General features: G+C 48.6%; 1 protein-coding gene across 1 annotated transcript in view; it reads left to right on the top strand.

Annotated features, from left to right (window-relative positions):
* LOC114590936 (uncharacterized) overlaps positions 1-22215 on the top strand; it is a 36072-nt gene extending 13857 nt beyond the window's left edge. The window contains exons 4-12 of the mRNA XM_077923515.1: positions 6496-6957; positions 7679-7808; positions 8082-8167; positions 8273-8318; positions 10316-11208; positions 11988-12130; positions 14429-14553; positions 16477-16572; positions 17009-22215. Of these exons, the coding sequence (XP_077779641.1) occupies positions 6496-6957; positions 7679-7808; positions 8082-8167; positions 8273-8318; positions 10316-11208; positions 11988-12130; positions 14429-14553; positions 16477-16572; positions 17009-18906 (3879 nt within the window). The 3' untranslated portion in view covers positions 18907-22215. The remainder of the gene's footprint in view (positions 1-6495; positions 6958-7678; positions 7809-8081; positions 8168-8272; positions 8319-10315; positions 11209-11987; positions 12131-14428; positions 14554-16476; positions 16573-17008) is intronic.
* Positions 22216-23535: the final 1320 nt, after the last annotated feature.

Here is a 23535-nt window from a genome sequence, read left to right as displayed (position 1 = left end):
AGCCAATGATTCAACAGTGGGTCCTGTGTCCAAGATGGGTCAGGATAGCCTCCTGTGCCCTGCAACCCACAGGCCTAGTCAGTGTTTCCTCTGCTTTTGAAACCTTTTACCAACAATTCAGGCCCATGGTCACTGCGGCCTCTTCCCAAATATTGAGTTCTTCCGTCCAGCAATGAGGAGCTCCCTTGCACTTTGGCCTCCTTATTTAGGGTTCCACATTCGGGTAGCAAGCCATTTATGCATCCTCACACATACAGTGGTGCCCCGCAAGACGAATGCCTTGCAAGACGGAAAACCCGCTAGACGAAAGGGTTTTCTGTTTTGGAGGTGCTTCGCAAAACAAATTTCCTATGGGCTTGCTTCGCAAGACGAAAATGTCTTGCGAGTTCCTGCAGGGTTTTTTTTCCTCCCCCCCCCCCTTTTCCCCAAGCCGCTAAGCCGCTTATCAGCTGATCCACTAAGCCGCTTAACAGCTGATCCGCTAAGCCGCTTAACAGCTGATCCGCTAAGCCGCTTATCAGCTGATCCGCTAAGCCGCTTAACAGCTGATCCGCTAAGCCGCTTAACAGCTGATCCGCTAAGCCGCTTAACAGCTGATCCGCTAAGCCGCTTAACAGCTGATCCGCTAAGCCGCTTATCAGCTGATCCGCTAAGCCGCTTAACAGCTAAGCCGCTTATCAGCTAAGCCGCTAAGCTGCTTAACAGCTGATCCGCTAAGCCGCAAAGCCGCTTATCAGCTGATCCGCAAAGCCGCTTATCAGCTGATCCGCAAAGCCGCTTATCAGCTGATCCGCTAAGCCGCTTAACAGCTGATCCGCTAAGCCACTTATCAGCTGATCCGCTAAGCCGCTAATAGCGCTAATCCGCTAAGCTGCTAATGGGCTTGCTTTGCAAGACGAAAAAACCGCAAGACGAAGAGACTCGCGGAACGGATTCTTTTCGTCTTGCGAGGCACCACTGTAATTACAGTCTATACAATTATAACCTTTCTGCCTCTCAGTATACCCCAGACTTTCCCAGTATTCTACAGCATTCACAACCTTAGTCTTTACCGCGGAAGGGGGCTCCGAAACATCATCGGAGGAAGAGACGCAGGGGCAACAGGAAGTGGCAGCGGCTGCAGAACAGCACCAGTCTCCAATGATGGGCAAGGGAGAAAGAAGTCTAAGTAAGAAGAAGCATTCGGCCAAGAAGAGCAAAAGAAGTGTCGTATTTTTCGCCCTATAGGACGCACTTTTTCCCCTCCAAAAATGAAGGGGAAATCTGGTTGCGTCCTATGGGGCGAATGCAGGCTTTCGCTGAAGCCTGGAGAGCGAGAGGGGTCGGTGCGTACCGACCCCTCTCGCTCTCCAGGCTTCGCGGACCTCTCCGCAAGCAGCGGGAGCGCTCCCGCTGCTTGCGGAGAGTTGCCGGCATGCCGAAGCCTGCGCGCGCTGAGATCAGCACGTCCAGGCTTCGCGGACCTCTCCGCAAGCAGCGGGAGCCAGCGCTGGGCTCCCACGGCTTGCAGAGAGCTGCCTGTTTGGGGGCTGGGGTTGGGGGAAGCTCGGGCCTCCCCCACCCCTGCCCCGCGCCTGGGGGAAAAATACCCCCCCCTTATTTCCCCCCAAAAAAACTAGGTGCGCCTTATGGGACGGTGCGTCCTATAGGGCGAAAAATACGGTAAGCCTTCTGATGCCGAGGACGATTCAGAAAAGCTTCCTGCTGCTCACCACCTGCTGGGTTCCGAGCGACCAGAATGACTGGATGGAGCATATGGGTCCCTATGTGGAAAAGGGAAAGTTGGAAAATTTGAAGCTAAGCGAGTCCCTCACCATGAGGTTTGCTGGGAGTACAACACGGGTGTGTGCCAGGGGCCAAATTGTAAGTATGCGCATGAAGGTGAGAAGTGCCTAGGTAGCCACCCAGTGTCTTCATGTTTTAAAGGTAAACAGCCCTTTCCGGGCAGCAGGGGGCATTTCCACCAGGGGTCTTGAAAAGCTCACAACCCACCAAAAAGAACAGCCACAAACTGGTCGTTTCATTACCCCCTAACTCAGGGAACCCCACCCCCCAAAACCAAAGAATCAGTTTGGGAAATGCCAGCTATTGCAAAAAAGAAATTAAAGAAATTTCTGGCCGGGAGGGTGGCCGGCCCCTTCAGGGGGCCACCTATAGCGGGTTTACTCATTTCATCTTTAGGCATTGTCCCCCCATAGACTCCAGGAGAGTATCCTATGATCCACAACCTATCCTACCCTAGAGGTGGCTCAGTCAATGATGCAATACCACAGAAGCCTTGTTCTGTGAAGTATGCCTCCTTTGATCAGGCTATAAAGCGTATGCGCAGGTGCAGCAGGGGCGCGCTCTTGGCTAAGTGCGACATTGAGTCGACTTTCCGTCTCCTGCCAATTCACCCTGAGGAATCTCTATGGCTAGGTTTTAGATTGGAGGGGGCTTATTCCATAGACGGGATGTGGGTGGCACTGTGGCTTGCCGATCGAAAGGTCGGCGGTTCGAATCCCCGCGGCGGGGTGCACTCCTGCTGCTCTGTCCCAGCGCCTGCCAACCTAGCAGTTCTAAAGCACCCCCGGGTGCAAGTAGATAAATAGGGACCGCTTACCAGCGGGAAGGTAAACGGCATTCCGTGTGCTGCGCTGGCTCGCCAGATGCAGCTTTGTCACGCTGGCCACGTGACCCGGAAGTGTCTCCGGACAGCGCTGGCCCCCGGCCTCTTGAGTGAGATGGGCGCACAACCCCAGAGTCTGTCAAGACTGGCCCGTACGGGCAGGGGTACCTTTACCTTTATTACATAGACAAATCTATGCCGATAGGGTGCTCAGTAGCTTGTGCAGCCTTTGAGTCATTTAGTGCAATTTTGGACTGGGCTCTTCGCTTTAGAACTGGTTCTGAAGGGGTGACCCATTACCTCGATAACTGTTTCCCCCCCCCCCATCATTAGTAATAGCCCTGAGTGCGCTTCTCTTTTAGAGGCTTTTCCCTCCCTGGCCGAGGAGCTTGGGGTACCTTTGGTGGTGGACAAAACAGAGGGTCCAGTTTTGACCATAACCTATTTTGGGTATTGAATTGGACACAATTGCACAGACATCCCGCCTACCAAGGGAGAGGCTAGCATTAATTCTGCAACTTCTTCCCCTCAAGAAGATCACCCTTGGCCAGAGTCAATTCACGCTTCGGTCACCTCAACTTTGCATGCTGGGTAGTGTCCCCTGGCCGCCCCTTTTGTGGGCGATTGGCTAAGCTGTCAGCAGGACTGCGTGCTCCGCAACACTGAGTGCGCCTCTCTAAAGTGGTCAAGTCAGACCTGAAGGTTGGGTTGAAGTTCCTGGAAAAGTACAATGGCATTTGCGTGCTGACAAGTTCAGGAATCACCAGGTATGCTTCTGGACCGACAATCAAACGGTTGTCAGTGTCCTGTCAAAGCAATTATCACACTCTCCTAGAGTGGCAGATCTGCCCCCAGACCTTTGTCCTTTTGTGCTTAGAATTAAACATCTATTTCTCTACCAAATTTACCCCTAGGGTTGACAATGACATCACGGATGCCCAGGCGCAGCAAATTGCCACAGCCATTCCGGGAGCACCTTTAGAGCCTTGGGAACGTGATGTCCTGAAGGGAGTATTAGCTTCAGGAGCCCCGTCCACGCTTAGATCTTATAAAAAGGCTTGGTTGGACTTTATGGAGTTCCAAGGCAAATTTATAAACAAACAAACAAACAAACAAACAAATAATAAATTAATAAATAAATAATGAATGAATGAATGAATAAATGCTAGGCTTGACACACCTCGAGGCAAATTAGAAAATCCTAGGCTTGACACACCTCCTACCAAGGCTGAAGCTCTGCAATACTTGGTACATTGGAGGGTGCTGGGTCGTGCAGCAAAGACTCTTAAAAATCTCCCTTTTTCTGTAAGGTTGTTTAATCCATAGACCCTGGCGTGGACTTCTTAGTGTGAAGGGCACTGTAGGGCTGCTGTTCAGGGAAGTTTTTTAATGTGTGATATTTTAGTGTATGTTTGGTTTCTATGGAAGCCGCCCAGAGTGGCTGGGAAAACACAGCCAGATGGGCGGGGTACAAATAATAAATTATTATTATTATTACTATTACTATTGTTGTTGTTGTTGTTGTTGTTGTACGGCTGGCGCAGGCTGCAGCCTCCTAAAAGTGATGGTAGAAGGCCCTTATGACATTCTATGCCAATTCCAAAATAAATAAATAATTAAATAAAATTATAATAATAATAATAAAATAAAATAAGAAGTATCTGTTGGTCCGAGGACAAGGCCCGGTTATTTTCAGCTGCATACTCCATTGCCTTTGGCCCGATGCGCAGTGGTGAAGTGGTTTGTAAGGGCCAACCAGATTCCGCTGCCCGGGGTAGTTTGAGAGACCTGACCTTGTTCAGATCCAATTTAGTCCTGCATGTCCAATGTTCCAAAACTGATCAGCAGTAAAGGACACTAAACATTTCATGTACGTGAGACCAACTGTCTCAGGTCCATTCCTTATACATTTGGATGGCTCCCGCCTTGCACGGCATCAGTCCACGCGCGTTATGCGAAGGGAGATTGCTGCCTGCGGTTTATCCTCAGCTGAATTCGCGGCTAACTCCTTTAGGATTGGGGCCGCCACCACAGCACTGCATTTGGGACTCTCAGCTGAAAGGATGAAGGACTTGGGGGCAGTGGAAGTCTGATGCATTTAGGGGATATATTCGTAAGACCTTGTGATTGTTCACAGTATACTTGACCTGGCTTCGTTACCTTCTTTTGCTTTCAGGTGACGTTGTGGTGCACATTTGGAGTATAGGCTCTGCACCGTCCACTGGGATAGAAACCATGCCGTTAACGGGGACCCTAGGGTGCAGGAGCTATGAGGGCGCGCATCTGGATAATCGGGCACAGCATTGGGCATTGAGCCAGGGTCCGCGCCATCAATTCCGGTCTCGGGCCGCACCTTAACTACATCAATATATCTTGGATCTCTCGGAGGGGAATGCGCTGGGCCGAAATGTTGTCCGCTATTAGGGCCAGAGCGGCAGTGGAGGGGCCCCCAGATGCTTTAGTTATCCAATTAGGTGAAAAGGATTTAGCTTACAGAAAGGCAGTCGACTTGATGTGGCATATCTTTAATGACTTTGAGGAACTTAAGGCCTCTTATCCAAACATCACCATTCTTGGGGCCTTGTTGATGGAAAGCCAGGTTTGGAGAGAGAGCAGGTGCCCCATAGCCACAAATAGGGCTAGGAAAGCCTTGGATCGGGCGGTGGTGCGTAGAGTGGCAGCCCTGGGTGGGAGGGTCATTGACCACCCGGGCAACTGCGAGGCCCTCTACCGGCTTGATGGCGTGCATCTTTCAGATGCGGGAAATGACATGTGGCTTACTGATATAGCAAAGGGGGTAAGGGATTGGTTTCAGGCATGAGAGTATTAGCGGCGAGCGATTGCTCGTGTGGCGGTTAGGCATTGGTAAGAAGGGGTTAAGAGGATGTGGGGGGGGAGGAACGCCATCACCTCCCCCCAGCGACCGAAGGGTGGTCCGTTAAAGGACTCCGGGGGGCGTGGCCCTGTCCGAAACCTATGGAGGTGTGGGCCAAAGGCATGCCCCCGAGCGGTGACCCAGGGGAGCTCCTAGTCCACGTGCCTCAGCAGGATACTCCCCCGATATAGTGTTAACCCTTCCCCGTGTCTCCAGCAAATGGGCTGGAGCCGGATAGTCGTTAGGACCAATGCCTAAGCCAATGCCTCTCATTCCTGAATTCAATAAAGTTGTGGCCTAATTCGCCCATTTAACCTTAAACTATGGTGTCTTGTGTCTTTATTTATCCTGGTGGGGGGCGGGAACTCGCCACGCAATAAACTATTAGGCTGAGGCAGAGTTCTGGAGAACCTGAAAACTTGACCATTATTTTGTGACATTTTGGCTGGCCTAAATACTGATTTTGAAGTAGGTGCTGCAAGATTCTTTGTCTCTCTTAATGCAAAGTAAAACGCTGTGATCCTTTACATCTCCTGGCACAACAGGGTAGTCATGGCAGTTATCTGCCTCCCAGACTTTGTCTCCCCTCCTTAGAGGCAACCCCCTTAAGGCAATAAGAAGCAAAGAGAACTAAATGGCCTTTCATACAATGCATTATAAAGTGAGTATCTTCAATTATCATGCAAATTGTGCAGCACAGGAGTTCAGCCATTTGCCTTTGGAAAGCTATGTATCTGTTGACATCTCCTTTTCCTAAGAGAACAATGTCCTTCAGGTGAAGGGCTGAGGTCAAGACAGGAATAAAAAACAGATTTTTACACACACTCGCTTTTTAAAATGTATTTATTAAGGTCATTTATATACTGCTTCATCCTTCAAAGAATGGAAGATGGAAATATGTATAGCAGTTAGCGTTTCTGGGTAACTGAGGTAAATTTATGATTGTGAACATTGTGTCACACACTGGGATTTCAGGAGGACTTCAAGACACTCTGTAATCTCTATTTCATAGGATAGGACTTTCCTTGGGACAACGATGGCTCTAGCTGGGCCTCTGAGCAGCCAGATATTCCTTCCAGCCTCTCTATTCCCTGGAAAGTTTCCTCGGTCACATCCCCCTTCCAAGATGGCGGACCAAGTTGGCACTCCTGCGGAGACTAAGGCGTTGTGTCTGGCCAGCCAGGAATCTCATCGGCAGATGTTCCGCCAGAGCATTGTCCCGCTTGGAGAAACTCCTCTGGGGACGCTGTCCCGCCTGAGCGATGCTGCTCATCGATGGCTGCGCCCTCAAGAACGCACCAAGGAACAGATTGTGGATATGATCGTCCTGGAACAATTCTTGTCTCTGCTTCCAGAGGAGATGCAAGTTTGCCTGAGAACTAGAGGGCCAGGCAGCAGCAGTAACAGCAAAGAGATTGCTCGCATGGTGGAGGCTGCTCTGCAACAGCAAGAACCAGCTGAAGTCGTCGTCGAGGTGAGGGATGCTGAAAGATTTGTGCAATGACTAATTCTGGTTATTCAAAATCTATCATATTGTCTACCCGTATTGGGCTAGGCCAGATGTGAGGAACCTTTGATCCTCCAGATGTTGATGAACTACAACTCCCATCAGCCCCAACAACCATGACCAATAGCCAGGGATGATGGAGGTTGTAGTTCTGGAGCGTGGATTTTTCATTGGGGGGGGCAGAACCAATGTGATTGGTCAGTTAGTTATTTCTATTGTTTTACTTGATCTAGGGTGGGCAGTTCCCCCTCCTCCTTGGCTACACCCATGATCTGGAGCATCTTTTCCCAAACTTGGGTCTTTGGCAGTTTTTGGACTGCAACTCCCATCATCCCTAGCTAGCAAGACCAGTGGTTAGGGATGATGGGAACTGTAGTCCAAAAAAACCAGCTGGAGACCCAACTTTGGGAAACACTGATATGGAGGGTCAAAGGTTGTCCACACCTGGGCTAGACAATGTGGGTCAGAAATTTTGCTCTGGTTAAAGCTGGTGGGAAATGAAAATATTTTTTCCTTCTGGCCGCTATAAGCCTCACATAAACTCTCTGCAAAACCACAAACTCCAGAAATGTGTTCCAACTACGACGACAAAAACCTGCCACTGGTTTTCAGGAATCTGAACTTTGATTCTTTATGGCACTATTGTGACCATACAGCAAACAAATCTTTAGGTGTGAACATTTTTCAGCTGCCAGTGAATTTTGATGAGCCATCGGCGTCCCTTTCTGAAAGTGAGCAGACTTCAGTGAACCCCAGGCAAAAGACCCTTTACTGGAAAGTCATGGAGGAGAGTGATGAGAGCGGGTCGTCATCAATGGGTAAGAGCTCTTGCCTTCCTGGATGCAAACAACTGAGCCACTGAAGGAGGACTTGTTGCTTTTTAGCAAAGTTGAGTTGTGGATTACATATCATGCATGAAACAATTATTCTTTCTCTCTTATACACATACTCATCAGCTGAGTAACCGCTCGCTTTGTCATGTCCCTTAATTGCTAACTGCTATACAACCTGGATTGGGGTCTCCTAAGCCCAAAGGTAGAATTCAGTTGCCCGTGAAGCATTTCTTTTACAGATCACCATTGCTTTTTCAGTGCTTCAGCTGTCAGACAGCAACACATCACAAACAAAAGCTGCCAGTCTTAAGAAGTCTGAAACAGGGATCCTAGCATCCATACAGGTGAGCAAACCTTGGGGAAAAGAGGGAAGGGATTTGGGAGAGGAGATAAGTGAGGAATTGCAAGGGGTGCTTGTCATTCACTCTCTTTCTTTTTGACCTTAACAGCCTGAATCCATACATCCAGTCTCAACTTGCACTGTTGCTGATCCAGGTAAATTATTTTAGTTACTTACCTAGTTAGTGAATTTATAATTCTCCCTTCTGCCCCAGAGAGCCCAGGGCAGCAAACAGATCTTCAATTGAAAAACAAAGCAATGACATTTTGCAAACAAAGCAAGCGGTAAGCTTTGCAGGTTGCTGTTAACGGATTTGAATATTGCATCTTTATATTGTTGGAACCCACCCTGGGATCTTTCAGTGAAGGGTCAGGAAAATAACAAAAATAAAAGACGTGAGTGGCTCTGTGGTTTAACTAGGGCTTGCCGATCAGAAGGTCGGCAGTTCGAATCCCCGCGACAGGGTGAGCTCCCGTTGCTTGGTCCCTGCTCCTGCCAACCTAACAATTCAAAAGCATGCCTGTGCAAGGAGATAAATAGGTACCGCTCCAGCAGGAAGGTAAACGGCATTTCCGTGCGCTGCTCTGGTTCGCCAGAAGCGGCTTAGTCATGCTGGCCACATGACCCGGAAGCTGTACACCGGCTCCCTCGGCCAATAAAGCGAGATGAGCACCGCAACCCCAGAGTCTGGACCTAATGGTCAGGGGTCCCTTTACCTTTACCTTATCTTTATATTGTAAGAATCCACCGTGGGATCTTACAGTGAAGGGTCAGGAAAATAATAAAAATAAAAGATACCACCTATGGCACTCTCTTTGATGCAGAAGAAATATAGGGCTGTCATGGCTGCTTCATAAAGGATCAACAGAGGGAGCTAGGAGGGCTCTGAATCATTGGGGGCTGGTCCATTAGGGTGGAGGAGGCACTGCCCACCAATTACAGCCTGCCCTCCATCACACACACACCGCCATGTGTTTGCCTTCGGACTTACAAGGGCAGCAGTGCCTGCCAGCTTCCCCTGCCTAAGTCTGAATTTCCTTTGTAGAACTTAGCATGGAGGAGAATGGGGAGACCCCACTGGAATGAGTTGGCTCTGCCTCTCCCTGGCTCCGCCTACTGATCGGGCTCCCTGCCTTCCGACCCACCAGCCACCTCTGGCTCAGCAGTATTCCCCTTGTGTTATGTAGGGCCATCTCTTAGTTTTAGAGACTCAGAGGCACCATATTCTGCTCCTTTGTCGCTAACGAATGTTGTCTTCAATGCACTGTGAGGGGGACAGTGCAGCGGTCGGGCACACACTTACTGGGCAGGAGGGCTGAGGTTCATTCCCCGGAATTTGCAGTTTTAAGGGAAGAGGAAAGGATTCTGCTGGAGGACTTGGAGAGCCACAATGCTCAAAGGGCAAAGTCTTGCATCCTCTTTCCCTGCAGTGACCAAGCAGATGCCCATAAGAAAAGAGGCACGCAGGACCTGATTGCAACAGCAATCTCCCCATTTGTGATCCCCAGCAACTGGCCCTCAGAAGGTATATTTCCTCCAACAGTGGAGGCAGAACCTAGCCATTGTTATCAATAGCGCTGTCCTCCATGAATTTGGCTAATCCTCTGAAATATACTCGGAGTCGAGAGTGGATTTCATGCTCTTTATTCAGCTCATAGTGGTGAGGAGGAATGGAAGTTCCCCCAGAATGTCTGCTTTATATACATTATTTAGACAATGGACCCCACGTGATTGGCTAATTCCGGGATTCTCCTGTAGGCCAATCAGGTTGCAGATTCACTTCCACCTGGAGCTGGATTGGGTGGCTCCTGTGGACCAATCAAACTGCTGCATTCTGGATCCTATTGTTCCAGGACCAATCAGACTGCTGCATTTTGGATCCTATTCAACTCAGTACATAACATCCTCTTTTAAAGCTGTCCAGTTTGGTGGCCTTCACTACCTCTTGGGGAGAGCAGATTCCATAGTCTGAACTGTACGTTGTGTGAATAAGTACTTTTTTTGGTCTGTCCTGAATCTCCCAACTTTCAGCTTTATGGGTCATAGAATTATAGAATGGGAAGGGACCCTGATGATCATCTAAACCAATTGCCTGCAATGCAAGAATGTCCAATGGGAGAATGCTATTTTGTTGTTGTTGTTGTTGTTCCAGATATCAATACGGTGGAAATAAATCCAGAAAGCGAGTTTTGGCAGGATGATCCTAAAGACGAAGGGAATGAGATTCCTTCCTGGCCTATTGAGGAAGAAGAAGATAATGTGAGCTGGTACCGGCCACAGCAAAGCGATCAGCAAGGAAGCCACCCATGGAAGGAAGAAGAAAACGCATTTCATTTTGGAAGCAATTTGGAAGAAAACCACGATCCACAGATCCACTTACAAACCAACCAAGAAGTGGTTGACTACACTTCTACTTGGCCTGGGGAAACATACCCAAGCACATCAGGGTATGAGAAAAGGGACCCCAGAGGAAAATCATCCTACATGTGGCCTGAATGTGAAAAATGGCCCCCCTTCAGCTCTGACTTTGTAGGCCACTCAGAGATCTTCACTGAACTGAATCCCTCTGAAAACACCTTAAGCAATAGTTCAGTCCTCTTTAAACATGTTGCCTCTACCACAAGAGAAAGATGCTACGCTTGCAAGGACTGTGGGGGAAGTTTCGCTTGCAAATCAAGCCTTGATCGGCATCGGATGAGTCACACAGCCAACAGGCCCCACAAATGCCATGAGTGCGGCAAGAGCTTCCAAGTTCGGTCAACTCTTGTGCGTCACCAGAGGATCCACACAGGGGAGAAACCTTACCAGTGCCCCCATTGCGGCAAGAGCTTCAGAGTGAAATCATCCCTGACCCAGCACCAGAGACTTCACACTGGAGAGAAGCCATTCCAGTGTCCCGATTGTGGGAAAAGGTTTAATCAGCGCATGAAACTCGTCTATCACTATAGAACCCACACAGGCGAGCGACCCTATCAGTGCTTCGACTGTGGCAAAGGCTTCATTAGACATTCAGGTCTTGTTCAACATAATGAGAGAGTCCACTCTTAGGGCAATGGCTAAAATGTCCTCTGTGTGGAAGAGCTTTCAAGTCTAGGTTCTTTTTGCATTTTGTGTGCCTTTTGGCAGCTGTGTCTTTTTGTAAATTACTATCTGGTTTGAAAAAGCTTTGATTTGAATGCATCTGCCCGCTTCTTTTTTATGGATCTTTTGTGTTTCTTACAAACCATGTAGGTATTGCATAATAAAAATAATAACAACAATAATTTTATGATGTGTTGCCCCACACACTCTGGTTAGCTTAAACACATATGAAAACATCAAATGTTAAAAACTTCCCTATACAAGGCTGCCTTCAGATGTCTTCCAAAAGTTGTGTAGTTCTTTATCTCCTTGACATCTGGTGGGAGGGCGTTCCACAGGACAGGTGCCACTACTGAGAAGGCCCTCTGCCTGGTTCCCTGTAACCTAACCAGTGAGGGAACTGCCAGAAGACCCTCGGAGGTGGACCTCAGGGTCCGGGCTAAAAGATGGGGATGGAGACGCTCCATCAGGTATAAAGGGCCGAAGCGATTTAGGGCATTTAAAGTTAGCACAGTATTTGGGAGACCACTTTTAACTCTCTTTTTGGAGGGGAATGATCTGGCTGACGCAAGGAGAGCAGGCGAGGAAGAGGCGTCGCAGACACGACCACCAGAGGGCTCTGGCTACAGCTGAGGGAGGGGATCTCGCTCCCTGCCTTTCCCAAGCTCTCTATTCTTTCCCACCCAGGATATCAGGGGGCTGAGCTTCCTAGGTCACCCCAGCTGCGGCGGGTTCCCCCCTAGCGACCAGGCAGCCGCGGCTGCTGCTCCCGGCAAAGCGCGGCGTTCGGCCGGGCGGCCGACCGGAGGGAGAACTGCCGCTGGCCGGGCTCAGCCTCCTGGCGCAGCCCGCAGCCCTTAACCCTTCAGCAGCCGGAGACTCCAAGGTAACCCAGAAGAGATCGGGAAAACGGAGCAGTTGTGTTCAAGGGAGAGACGGAGAGAAAGAGTCTTTTTCTTGTTTTAAAGCCTCCATTTTAAAGCCTCCCTTTCCAAACGAGGCGCGGTGGTGGCGCTGGTTTTTACGCAGCAAAACACAAGGCAGAGGGGGATTTTCCCTCAGAGATCAATCTCTGCATCTGATCAATAGGGAGAGCAGCGAAGGGGGGCACTTGAAAAACAGCAGACATGTTTGCGTTTTCGGGGGGGGACCCTCTTTTCCACAGCTTCCCCCCACCCGACGATGCGTTTGTGGGGCGAAAAACCCACTTGCAAGAAGCACCGGTTTCTTTGGATGCTTGCTCTGGAGTGTGCTGCAAAACGACACAGCGCGTTTTGTTGGGGTGTGGGATTCAGAAACCAAACCAAGCACCACCAGAAAATGGGTGGGGGGAGCTTAGGGGAAACCCTGCAGTTATATCCTTCAGCGTTTTTAAATTTAAACATAGCCCTCAAAGCACAGCCCAAAACACGTCCTTATTTGACAGCAGCGTTTCCGCTAGGGATTACATCTGTTTTATTTCAGCACAGGAGGTTTTGGGTTGTTCTTTTGACAGCCGCGTGAGAAGGTTGCTCCTTCCTCCTCCCGGCCGGACCTTTTAACAACTTCACAGGTGTGTTAGGGGAGGAAGATTTTTTAATTTTTTTAGTGTCGCAAGAAGGCGAGACAGAGAAGATCCTATTTATATTATATTATGTTTTGCTGCCGGGCAGTTAAACGAATCCCTGAGTCCTGACAGGGGAAGAAAAGTGGAAAGGTAGTAAGGGATGGTGACAGAAGCAGGTGAGCTTGTACCTGTTTGTGTCATGAAACTGAAGAGGTTCCTTCCCCCCCCCCATGAAAAAAGAATGAGGATGTATGAGCATGCAGTATATCTGTTTATCGCTACCGAGCCAAATTCAAGGTGTTCTAATTGGTGTATAAAGCCCTCAATAGCTTATTAGGAGCAGTTGACTTCTGAGCTCACCTGACCCCAAATATGCCCACTTAGCTGCTTCCATCTGCGGAACGGGCACTGCCACAGGTGCCACAGAAATACTCAGCCTGCATTTGTAATAATTAGATATTTTAGTGTGGCAGCACCTATACTTTGGAACTCTCTGCTGGTTTGATATCAAGCAAGTACTTCCACTGTGCTCTTTCCGACGCCTGCTATGGACTTTTTTTCTTCAGGCAAGGCTACCCAGATTGGTGGGATTTTGATATGTGTTTTTAGCTTACAGGCGGATTTTAATTCTTTAAGAAATGTTTTCAGTAGTTGCTTTTACCGAAAATTATATTGTTTTATTCTGTTTTGGGGTTTTTTGTTTTTACAATGAAGCAATGTATAAATTTTATGAAATAAGACAAATAAATATATATACCCACCCATTCAAAGGTATTGCTCACCCTCTCGCAGCAAAGGCACCTGAGACAGTTTGCAATAAAATCCAGTCTAAAATGTATATCGTGAAATCAAGTCATCATTTGCTTACTGTTGCCCATAACCTCCAGTTCAGTGCCAGATTTACGTATAAGCTAAACAAGCTATAGCTTAGGGCCCTACTCTCTTGGGGGCCCCCAAGAAAAATTAAAGGAAAAACAACAACTGGGTGTACATTTCCAAAATATAAGAGAAAAAACAAATGAAATAAAATCTACATACAGCAACAATGTTTTGTGTTGTGTAAGCTCCTATTTGTTATGTGCAAATGGCTTTAGATACCTATTAAAGGTAAAGGGACCCCTGACCATTAGGTGCAGTCGTGACCGACTCTGGGGTTGCGGCGCTCATCTCACTTTATTGGCCAAGGGAGCTGGCGTACAGCTTCCGGGTCATGTGGCCAGCATGACTAAGCCGCTTCTGGCGAACCAGAACAGCGCACGGAAATGCCGTTTATCTTCCCGCCAGAGCAGTACCTATTTATCTACTTGCACTTTCATGTGCTTTCGAACTGCTAGGTTGGCAGGAGCAGGGACTGAGCAACGGGAGCTCACCCCGTTGCGGGGATTCGAACCGCCGACCTTCTGATCGGAAAGTCCTAGGCTCTGTGGTTTAACCCACAGCGCCACCCACGTCCCTCATATAGCATATATTCAATACAAAAAAACAGTGACAATTTGTTGCTGACAAATGACAGCTGGGCATGTAAAGGGCCCCATTACCTTCAGTAGCTTAGGGCCTCATGAAACCTAAATCCGGCCCTGCTCCAGTTCTTCCTTTGCCTGGAGTTTGGCCAATGGGACCTGCTGCTTGTTCTTCCAGAGGCTGCGATCTGTCTGAGCTGCGGCTGCTGGTGGCAATGGAGCAGTATGTGCTGCTGGATCCCCGGCAGAAGGCCTTGTACCACGACGTCATGCAGGAGAGCTACGAGACACTGATGGCACTTGGTAGGACGATGTTGGCTGCCTCCTCTTCTCCTCCACCCATAAACTTTTACAGGGGGAAGCCAGTGACGTGAAGCAGAAAAACCTCCAAAGCGTGTGTTGTTTTTCTTCTGCGGAAAGTCTTCTGTTTCATAAGTTCAATCGTGAAAACTAATTACAAATGCAATATCAGGCAATTGTCAAACTGCTCAGCTTTGTTTACTAAATACAAGTAAAATGTGCATGCTAATCGAGATCACTCTCTAGGGCTTTGGAACGCTTTCTGATGCAAGCTGAAAATGGTTCTGATGGAAATTAGCCTTATGCAGATCACCCTAATTTGCATAGGAAAATTCCCCAGGTTATTTTCAAATTCAATTTTTTCCCTGAAAGCCCAGATTATTGGGGGGGGCAGGGGCTTTACACACATCTTCACAGAGTCTATTGCTAAGAGAGTGGTGCCCTCTCTGCATGCCATCTGGGGAGATAAACTCCATTTTGTATACGGGAATGTTCATATTTATATCGGGGTGGCGGCAGGAGTGAGAAGAGAAGTGCCAAAATGTCTATGATTTTGTCGCTTGGTGTAATTGCTGCTGTCAGCTTTACAGTAAGAAGTGCTAAATTGGTACAGCAATGTTTTTTGTTTTTTTTTTATAAGATATTTATTAAAGTTTTAAATTTTAAACAAACAAAGAGAAAAACGTAAAAAAAGAAAAAAATATTAAAAACACATAAAGTTCACAACTTATTTTTCAGTAACATATTTCCCTGACCTCCTCATACCTCCCCTTCTTATTTTCTAGTTCAAATTATTTGTCCAGCAAATCCTTATCTCTTAGCATTACAGCTAAATAACGCCTTATTTTCTATCCAACATCTTAAATTATTGTAACTTAAACATTTACTTATAAAAACCATTTTTTCATATTCTTTTATACCATTACAGCTAGAAACCACTTAATTTCAATCCAACATCATTCAACATTCATTAATATTACAGTATTTCTTTAAATAGTCCTTGAATTTCTTCCAATCTTCTTCTGCCGACTCTTCTCCCTGGTCGCAGTTTCTGCCAGTCATTTCTGCCAATCCCAAACAGTCAATCAACTTCATCGGCCATTCTTCCAGAGTGGGTAAATCTTGCGTCTTCCAATACTTTGCAATGAGTATTCTTGCTGCTGTTGTAGCGTACATAAAGAAAGTTCTATCCTTTTTTAACACCAACTGGCCGACCATGCCCAAGAGAAAGGCCTCTGGTTTCTTCACAAAGGTATATTTAAATACCTTTTTCAGTTCATTATAAATCATTTCCCAAAAAGCCTTAATCTTAGGGCACGTCCACCAAAGGTGAAAAAATGTTCCGGTACAGCAATGTTTTGCAGCACATTGATTTCTGTTTGTGTGCCAGCTTTCAAGTTACACAGACGCATTCACTTGAGAATTTCCAGTTCTTTGCAACCATGAGAGCCCAGGCTTCTTTTAAAAGAAAAGGAGAAGAGATGAGACTTTCAGGAATTCTGAGCTTGCATAGTGAACACACAAATATGGCATGAGAATAAACAGGTTCAAAGTTCAGTTCCCTGAACGTTGAGTAAACAGGGAGGGTTTCCACAGTTCAGATCGATATTCTGCTTTCAGTATCGACACTGAGCTCAAAATCTTTATATATAAAAAATAATTATTGGTCTCCCTGCTCCTCGCCCAAACATTCTTAGTTTCAGAAGCCAAATACTGGGGTGGGGGGTGGGTTTGTTGCTGCTGTTAAAACATGGGGAGTCAACAGCGCTTACTGATCTATTTCAAATCACCCATAGGTTTAGCGGGAGGTCCTGCCCACATTGGCCTAAAAATAGTTGAGATATGGGTGGCGGTGGTTGATTTATAAGCTGAACTAAAGCTGCATTCCCTCCTCTTCCCCCCACCTCAATCTTTTCAACTGAGAAGAATTTCCACTGTCCAAGCCTGACTTGCTGTCCCGATTGGAACAAGGAGATGAGGCGACAACCTTTGACCTGCAGGACCCGAGTGTCATCCTTCCAGGTGAGTCATGGGCTTTCCTAAAATTCTTTGCTACAGATAGTCAGAATAAGTCCTGCCTTCCACGCACTGGGGCTGAATCACACAGGGAGCTTAAAGGCAGAGAGCCAGACTCCATATATTTTGCTCCAGTGCATAGACAGCAGCTGGCTGGCTGGCAGAGGACATGAGAGTGGGGTGCACAGGCAGTCAAGGGGTGGGGGCTCGTGGCAGAAAAGGAGAAGTGATATTAGAAGTGGAACATAGTTCCTGAGTACACTTAGGTCCAGCTCCGAGGGCCTTCTAGCGGTTCTCTCACTCCAAGAAGTGAGGTTACAGGGAACCAGGCAGAGGGCCTTCTCGGTGGTGGTGCCTGCCCTGTGGAACACCTCATCAAACCTATATTCAGGCCTGTTTGTGTAACTCTGGCTCCTCCTTTTTCCTCTTCCTGTCTCTCCAGCCATCGGTGGCAACATGGAGGAAGAGAATCTTCCTGCACAAAAGGACCCCAAAGAGGCGGAGCTGGCAGCAGAAGACTCTGAGAGTCCCAGGGATGTTGATCTGAGCAGTAGCATCCTGGCTGAGAGCGCCCTGCCCCCCGCCTCGCCTTCATCCCCGCCCCCTCCTCCTGCCGCCCTCCACAACCCCAACAACTGCCTCCAGTGTGGCAAAACCTTCAGCCACAAGTCCGCCTTGGTGAAACACCAGAAGATCCACACGGGAGAGAAGCCCTACGAGTGCGAGGAGTGCGGGAAGGGCTTCATCCAGCGCTCCGACCTGACGATCCACCAGAGAACCCACACGGGGGAGCGGCCGTACCACTGCCCTGACTGTGGGAAGAGCTTCAGCGTCAGCTCCACGCTGCTGACCCACCAGCGGACCCACGCGCCAGGGGGAGAGAAGCCCAACCGCTGCCCCGAGTGCGGGAAGTGCTTCAGCGAGCCGGCGGCCCTGGAGCGGCACCGCAAGAGCCACGCCGGAGAGAAGCCCCACGAGTGCGCCGACTGCGGGAAGAGCTTCGCCTGGAGCTCCCACCTGGAGAGGCACCGGCGGATCCACACCGGCGAGAAGCCCTACAAGTGCCCCGAGTGTGGGCGGGCGTTCGCCTGGAGCTCGCACCTGGATCGCCACAGGCGAACACACGCCGGGGCAGCTCTGCCCGAGGAGGCTCCGCCCTCAAAATGCGCAGATTGCGGCAAGCGGGTCAACCACATCACTCAGCCTCAGCGCTTCAAGCACAAAGCCACCCAGACCCCTCTGGAGCACGAGGATGCAGAGGCAGCGGAGGAACAGGAGGCTGAGGCCGAGGTGCGGCCCTATCCGTGCACAGTCTGTGGGAAACGCTTCAGCCAGAGCTCCAACCTGCTCAAACACCAGCGCGTCCACACAGGGGAAAAGCCCTACCAGTGCCCGGAATGTGGGCGGCGGTTTAGCTGGTGCTCTGCCCTCCTCAAGCACCAACGCGCCCACAGCAACAGCAGGCCGCACTCCTGCCCAGAGTGCGCCCGCAGCTTCCGGGACCCTGCCTCTCTGGCCAAACACCAGCTCAGCCACACTGGCGGGAAGCCTCACCAGTGTCCGGACTGCAACAAAAGCTTCGGGTGGAGCTCGCACTTGGAGCGACACCGGCGTATCCACACCGGGGAGAAGCCCTACGAGTGCGGGGACTGCGGCCGGGGATTCACAGTGGGCTCCCACTTGGAGAGGCACCGGCGCATCCACACCGGGGCCCAGCCCCACGGCTGCGGGGAGTGCGGCAAGACCTTTGCCGTCGGTGCCACGCTGGCCACCCACCGGCGCCTCCACGACGCCAAGTCCAAGCCTCACCGCTGCCCCGAATGCGGGAAAGGGTTCAGCAGCGCGGCGGTGCTTGAACGTCACCGCCGGTTGCACCGCGGAGAGAAGCCCTACCAGTGCGATGTCTGCGGCAAGGGCTTTGCTTGGAGCTCGCATTTCGACCGCCACCGGCTCTCGCACACCGGAGAGAAGCCCTTTCCGTGCGCCTACTGCGGGAAGTGCTTTGGCCGCAGTTCCCACCGCAATCGGCACCAGCGTGCTCACGCGGTCTCCGAAGACCAATGCCTGCCGCAGAGCAACCAAGACGATGCATCGCTGGCAACGGCCGCGCCTGAATGGTGGGAAGGGGAAGGTGAAAGGAGGGTCCCACTGGAGCAGCAGGAAGTCTGGTCGTCTCCGCTAGATCCCGTTGGCCCTTTCCCGTGGGTGGGCAAATCTGCTGGTGATGCATGGAGAACCATAGGGGGAAACGGTTTGGGGCAAGAAGCCGAGAATTTGACAGCCCCTGCCAGAAGCTGGACTCAGCCAGCTGCTCACATGCCCACTACTAACCCCCCTTGATCAATGCTGTGCAAATCTCACTCCCATTTTGCTGCCCCTTCTGTTCTTCGCACACAGAAACACTCAAACACTTCCCCCTTACCCAGTAAACCAACTGTAGCTGGTCCGTATCTGCCTTGCCTCCCCACACCTCCATGGGCCAAATGTGATGGGTGAGCAGGGCCCACATCATGGGATGCTGTGCTTTGAAGGCCCAGCACTCAGTTGATTGCTGGCACGTCAAAGCACCACACAGAGCTCTTTGCAAGGGACCCTGTGCTGTGCTTTGAGGTACTGCCAACCAACTGATCTTTGCTGCTTCGGAAGCCATTTTTGGCCCTAGACAACTGTCTTTTTATGTGCCTGCATGTGACGTCATATATGACACCTGGTGATTGGCAGGTGGACGTGGCTTGGCTTAAGTTCCTTACCCCTAGTTAAAGAGCTGAAGTTGGGCTGAGGAGCCAAAGTTGCATGACACGAGGAAGGAAGTGGGACCCACTGAATTGTTTGTATTGCAAGTTCAGGTTCTGGTTGCCAAGGGGGTCCCATTGGACTCAGCTGTGTCACAGAGTGTGGCAGAGGCTGGAAACATGTCATGTCCAACTTTGAGAATGACCCTCTCCCTCCACAGATTAAACCACTGGCACTCTAGAGTGAAGAAGATCCAAGAGGACACAAGCAAAGAAAAAATAGGAGTACAGTGGTACCTTGGTTCTCAAACTTAATCCATTCTGGAAATCCGTTCCAAAACCAAAGCATTCCAAAACCAAGGCGCGCTTTCCCATAGAAATGCAAAATGAATTAATCCATTTCAGACTTTTAAAAACAACCCCTAAAACAGCAATTTAACATGAATTTTACTCTCTAACGAGACCATTGATCCATAAAATGAAAGCCAGGCAGTTTGCCATTCCAATGAGCAGCCATCTTGGAATAAACCCTTAGATGCAGCCGATCCCCAAAGCAGAAATCAATGTAGGGTGGGTTTGATTCAGTTTTGAAATACAGTGGTACCTCGGGTTAAGAACAATTCGTTCTGGAGGTCCATTCTTAACCTGAAACTGTTCTCTCTCTCTCTCTCTCTCTCTCTCTCTCTCACACACACACACACACACACACCAGTTCCAACAGTTGTACAGCATATCTTCTCATCTTATACAATATTTTAGACTTCCGTCAACACCTCTGATGATTTCCCGTTCTTTATCACTTACTCTGCATTTCTTAATTTCTATATTACATTTAGTTCTCCTTAACTAATAATTCTCTTCATAGTCTTTCTTGCAGTATTTCAAATAATCCACTTTACTAAACTTCTTGCAATCCTACTAGCGTAATCTGTTCATCACAATTACTTTTCAAATAGTTCATATATTTACTCCAGTAACCTGAAACTGTTCTTAACCTGAGGTACCACTTTAGCTAATGGGGCCTCCCGCTGCCGCTGAGCGATTTCTGTTCTCATCCTGAAGCAAAGTTCTTAACCCGAGGTACTATTTCTGGGTTACTGGAGTCTGTAATCTGAAGCGTCTGTAATCCGAGTTACCACTGTATGTGGAATGATGCCTGCAAATGGATATACACACAAAGGTTTTGCGTGAGCGGTTAAAAGAAATTACCCAGAGCAGTGTGTCTGCACGTTGCATGCTGAGAAGCACTATTATGTTTTTAAGAGCATTTTTGTTTTGTTGTTGTTCAGCCCTAGTGGTGTCGGAGAAGTACGTAATTTGGAAATCTGTGAACAGGGAGTAGGTGAAAGCGTGAGGTGGAGCCCCGGGTGTTCCAACGATGCTGTGTGTATATTCAGCACCGCTGCAAAAGGTTTGGTTTAGCTGTAGAAATCCCGCCTCATAAATTCAGCTTTCATTTAAAAGCAAGCCAGCGTTCTGGTCCTCATGCTGTGCGGCGATGAGACAGAAGTGGGCATCTTAGCAAGCGACAGGTTTTACAGGGGTCGGAGGGTGAAGCTGGAGGGTTGTACAACCCCGTTCCATTGCTGCTGCCCGCAAATAGCAGAAACTGAATATTGTGTAGAACAGGAAGAAGCTTGTGACCCTCCAAATGGTTTCCATCTCCCATCACTCCTGACCATTGACTGTGATGACTGGCGCCAGTTCAAAACCAGCAATTCAAAATCAGTTCCATGTCAAAGAGAAAAATAACTACCAAACTTTTAGAAGACATCTAAAGGCAGCCCTGTTTAGGGAAGATTTTACTGTTTAATAGATTATTGTATTTTAGTGTTTTGTTGGAAGCCACCCAGAGTGGCTGGGGAAACCCAGCCAGATGGGTGGGGTATAAATAATAATAATAATTATTATTATTATTATTTACCGCGTCACACAAAAGGAGTCCTGAAGCAACTTAAAGGAATAACAACACACAATATATACAAAATAAGTTGATGGGAGTTGGGAGTTCAACAACAACTGGAGAAGCACAGGTCCCCTATTCCGGATTTTAATTGGAAGCAGCAAGTTAAAGGAATGATTAGCTGAGAGAAAAGATAAACATAAACTTTGTTTTTAGATCCCTCACACAAAGCAGGCATCAACTAGGAAGAAGTTTGCTGTCACTCAGGAGGAAAGTGCCTCTGCTACTTGTTCTTGTCACCTGCAGTTCCAACAATGATTTGTGTTTTTAAAAGTGTTTTTTTTTAAACAACAACAACAACCACCTGCTGATTTATTATCAGGGCACCGTTGGGGGGGGGATTTTAGAGAGCCAGTGTGGTGTAATGGTTAGTGTCGGACTTGGACCTGAGAGACTAGGGTTCAGATCCCCACTCGGGCATGAAGCTCACTGACCTTGGGCCAGTCGCTGTCTCTCAGCCTACCTTACAAGATCATTGTGAAGCTAAAATGGGGGAGAACCTAGTGTTTCTTGGAGAGGTGGGATAAACCTGTAATAAAATAATGTGAATTGTCCAGCAAATGTGTAATTTGAGCTTGTCTTCTCAAAAGTATACCTCATTTATGCCAATGGGAACTTACTCACAGGTAAACGTGCATTGGCTTTCAACCCAAATCAGCTAATGCAGTGGCCCTAACATGCATACTTTACACAGGTCACAGAATCTAGCTGTTATTGGCAAGAGTTGGGGTGACCTTCATGCAAAACTTTAAATACATCTCACTTTAATATTTATTCTTTTTTGTAAGCACAGCCTGGGCTGTAACTTTCCACCAGCTGCCACTCCCTTCCTGTTTGAATCTTCCTTTTTTCTCTGTTCCATGTCCTTCCAGCCATCTTTTTCGATTCTTCCCTTTGCGAACAATTGTTTTAAATCTGAACCTTGAAAGCAGAATAAACGTGTTTGTATGCCAACGTTGCTTGATTTGCAGGATTTTGATTGCGGAATTCTTGGTAGCTGAAACAGAATAGCCTTTTTAAAGATTCAATCTACACATGTCTGCTACCGTCTGACCTTTACGTCCGTGCAAGTCCATGAAATGCAATTCACTCAAGGTTTCTTAAGGACTAGTGAGTGATGCATAACACCCATTCAGACAGTTCCTGCCCTGGCATTAGAGGCCCCATCTGATCTTATAGACCTCGTTCCTGCCCCCAATCAGCTGCCTTCGTGCTTATTGCAAGGGGGAGACCTGTTCCCCTCCAGATGTAGCTATCCTACACAACCATCTTGACCTGCTGGCTGGGGTTGATAGGAGTTGGAAGTTCAACATCTGGAGGACCACATCCCCCATCCCTCTATTAACCCCTTAGGAGTGGGCAGACTCTGAGCTTATTGATTTACTTTGATATGTAGACCTTTGGGTTACGGTAACAGACAGAGCCAGGCGGGAAAGGGGAAGAGTTACTGTCAAGGAACAGGATGCCTCTGAGCACATTCTACTACAGAGAAGCCCGACTTGCTTTCTTCACTTTGGCAGCCTGATACAGCTGGAGACCCTGTCATTTTGCTGTTAAGCAATTGGAACTGCCATCTGATCAACCACAGATCAGCCAGCAGATCTGTGCTTTCGACCCACTCCTCTTCCAAGCTTTAAAAAGCCACAAGCACAAACACTTTGGACCAGTGTGTTCCCAAATTTGTCCCCCTCCCCCCGTTAAAAATTGCCAAGCGTCTTAGCAGGCCACTCAATTATTTTGTCTGCTGTACCAGTTGCAATGTGCTGTGCATGGTTTTCAGCTGTAATTTTAATTGCTTCTTTCAGGAGTGCCAACTTACTTGAATACTGGGGGGGCCCAGGTAAGCCCCGCTTTGCATAACTGATCACATGACCCAATGTACACACCGTTTAAATGGCAATGCCCATCAACTTTGGAGGGGCCGGCCCCCTCAAATATTTCACTGGGGGGACGGGACGAGGGGACCTTGGCCCTGAGGAGTTGGCTTTCTCATCTGTTGTACCCTGTTGAATTCAGACTGCACAATACAACAGATAACAGAGGCAATTAAAATGAGCATTTAATGGAACGGATGTGCTGCAGCTGGTCTTCAACCAGATATGCGAAGGACCACCAGAGTGAAGCTGGCAGACCAGTTCGGGAGCAACTGCTTAAGGCCAACACTCTTCAACCAAGGACTCGTCTTCAGCCCAAACCTGCCTTTTCAGATGCACTCAGTTTCTTACCATTTATTGGTACGGCCGTTGTGCTTCCCTTACTCTGGAGGGAATGAGA

The sequence above is a fragment of the Podarcis muralis genome, chromosome 2, assembly GCF_964188315.1.
Source record: "Podarcis muralis chromosome 2, rPodMur119.hap1.1, whole genome shotgun sequence".
Lineage (NCBI taxonomy): Eukaryota > Metazoa > Chordata > Lepidosauria > Squamata > Lacertidae > Podarcis > Podarcis muralis.
The sequence above is the reverse complement of the archived record's forward strand: the minus strand, read 5'-3'. Positions and strand labels throughout refer to the sequence as shown.